We start from the raw sequence: 2,780 nt of genomic DNA, 5'->3' as shown, positions 1-2,780 counted from the left end.
AGCAATCTTGTTAATTGCTGGACCTCAAACTACTATGATGCATGCTATATCAACGATTTAGTAGATATAGGATTATTTTTTCATAATTGTGGAAGCTGCAAAACTCAACATTAATGCAAGCCAATAGAGCAATCGTGTCACCAAATCATTTTTAATGAAATATTAATGAAGTTTCAGTCTTTATTTATTCAGTTTTAATCTCAATTTGCTGTTTTTTCTAAATGTGAGCAGGAGCTGAATAATACAGAAATGCTGTCAGGTATTCTTTGCATGACACTGGAGATTTCATTTCAGAGATACGGCGGCTTCCGGTCACTGCTCGAGGGGACTTATTTTCCAGCGATATGTTACAAAAATTTAAAAAGAACGGAAGCAGGCAAATGAATTGGTCTAGAAAAGAAAGGTTTAAGGGTGGCAATGGGAAGTAACTTCATCACCACAACCCAGGTACTCTGGTTAAAACATATTCTCCTGTATAGAAGTGTTGTAGGTTCTTGAGAAGTTTTGGTAATTATAAACACTATAAACGAATTGTCTGCTATAAGAGTTTGAATGTGTACAATTTTGATGTTAGTGTTTATTATTGAGCTTGTTTGATAAATAAAACGTTTTCAAAACTCGAATAGATTCTCAGGTATGTTAGGATACGAAGGATGCTGAAGTTTACTCGACCTACAGGACGGATTGCTCTAACTTTCCTAACTTATGGGAAAGCTCGCGTCACAGACACAGTTGACGTTATCAAGTGAACTTCTACGGGAACTACAGCGGTTGTCTGGTGTACTTGTCTTCCCGCAGTTTGCAGAGTTTGTCTTGAAATGGTCAACATGTCGCATTGTTCTGCACTGACTCTAAGCTTAAAATACTAATTAGGACAGATCGCTGACAAAAATGTAAAACTTAAGTCCATTTTTTCATCTTTAGATGGATTGCCAGTTTGCAAGCAAGTCTACGATTACAGTTCGACGAAAGGAAGAAAACTGAGGTAGTCCAGCGAGTAGGTAATTGTGTAAGTATTTCTAGAACTGTTGTAAAAAGCTTAGGCTAGCCGTCACTTAAACTTGTACTCATGGCATGGCTAAGTTAAAAAATTATTATTGATTGTCAAATGAAGTGTAGCCGCAAATGCTATCGGGAAAACTAAAGCTATTGACCAATTTAATTGTCTATAAAGCGAACTAAATGACCGACAATATAGTAAATGACCGACATTATATATGCATGCAGTGCAAAGCTGCAGAGCAAACTCTATTTCTAAACTATATGTAGTACATAGCTATAGTGCATATTTTAGTTATAAACTGTAGTACAAATCTGCACTACAAACAAACTTCTGACATAGTTTGCTCAAGAGCGCAGGCAGAATAGCTAGATAAAGAATCAGTCGTATAACACAGCCTGCCTGGTGGGGCGGGTTCCGGGTACGGCACGATCAATGAACCGCCATGCAATAGATGGCCGTCATTATTCGTGGCCAGCATAAAGCCCACTCTTGCCACCCGCTGCCCACTCCTGCCACCCACTGCCCACTCTTGCCACCCACTGCCCACTCTTGCCACCCGCTGCCCACTCTTGCCGCCCGCTGCCCACTCCTGCCACCCGCTGCCCACTCTTGCCGCCTGCTGCCGACTCCTGCCACCCGCTGCCCACTCCTGCCACCCGCTGCCCACTCCTGCCACTCGCTGCCCACTCCTGCCACCCGCTGCCCACTCCTGCTATCCGCTGCCCACTCCTGCCACCCACTGCCCTCTCCTGCCACCCACTGCCCTCTCCTGCCACCCGCTGCCCTCTCCTGCCACCCACTGCCCTCTCCTGCCACCAGATGCCCACTCCTGCCATAGCCTAGGGTTTTCAAGTCTTGACTCCCTTCACTAGTTTTTATTCCTGTCGCACACTCATGCAGTTGCTGTAGAATTCAATGCAGATTTTCTCGCATTTTTTGCCAAATGGTCACTGCACGATTAACTGACGATGAATCGAGCAAAATGTTTCATCGGAAAAATTGTATCAACAAAAATCTTGATGCTTTAAATTGATCAAGTATAAACTGGAATGAATGTGAGCAAACCATATGATCAAGAAAATGGCACCAATCAAAATCTTATTCCTAAACTGAATTAACAAGAAGCATTTAGTTTTAGTACCTTTCAGTGTTTTTATACCGCATATTTCGCCCATGAAGCTCATCAGCTTATATTTGCATTCACTATGGTAAAAATTTTTTCATATCTCATCATGCTACTATTTTTCTTTTAGAATTTTTTTCTGATAGTGCACTTCTATGTGAAAAAGAATGTAAAATAAATAAACGGACTTCTTGAATGAATGTAATTGATATATTTCACAAGCAAAATGTTCACGATAAAAATCCTGATTCGTTAGGTCCGGCACGTGGCCTTGACGTTTTTTGTTAATATTAAGCCGAGGCTCGCAGAGGCTCATCAGTCTCGTTCAAGTCTCTCACGTACAATAAACGTCGTGACGCCTCAGCGCCCTGCTTCTGAAATTGCACTTCCGACGACGCTACATAAGCAATAAGATTGGCTCACGCTTTTCAACCCTAGATATTTTCAGCCCTTCTATTTATTGCTAGTTGAAACGTTTCTTTCACTTGTGCATTTACAACCCTTCTATTTATTGTTTTACGATACGTTTCTTCGACCTGTGCATTTACAGCCCAATTCTATCTCTTGCTAGTTGATACAACTGTGTGTATCCGGTCATTTCGAAACCAATGATATTGCCGGAATGAGGTTGATTTTTGGTGCTTATAATTTTGC

General features: G+C 41.5%; 1 protein-coding gene across 1 annotated transcript; it reads right to left on the bottom strand.

Moving 5' to 3' along the window:
• Window positions 1-1,464: 1,464 nt before the first annotated feature.
• LOC108678808 (glycine-rich protein 1-like) lies at window positions 1,465-1,839 on the bottom strand. Its single transcript, XM_018167295.1, has one exon. It carries the CDS (start codon window positions 1,837-1,839, stop codon window positions 1,465-1,467), a length of 375 nt encoding a protein of 124 aa, XP_018022784.1.
• Window positions 1,840-2,780: the final 941 nt, after the last annotated feature.

Source organism: Hyalella azteca, unplaced genomic scaffold, assembly GCF_000764305.2.
Source record: "Hyalella azteca isolate HAZT.00-mixed unplaced genomic scaffold, Hazt_2.0.2 contig16872, whole genome shotgun sequence".
NCBI lineage: Eukaryota > Metazoa > Arthropoda > Malacostraca > Amphipoda > Hyalellidae > Hyalella > Hyalella azteca.
Note: the sequence above shows the minus strand (reverse complement) of the source record. Positions and strands in the feature narration are given on the sequence as shown.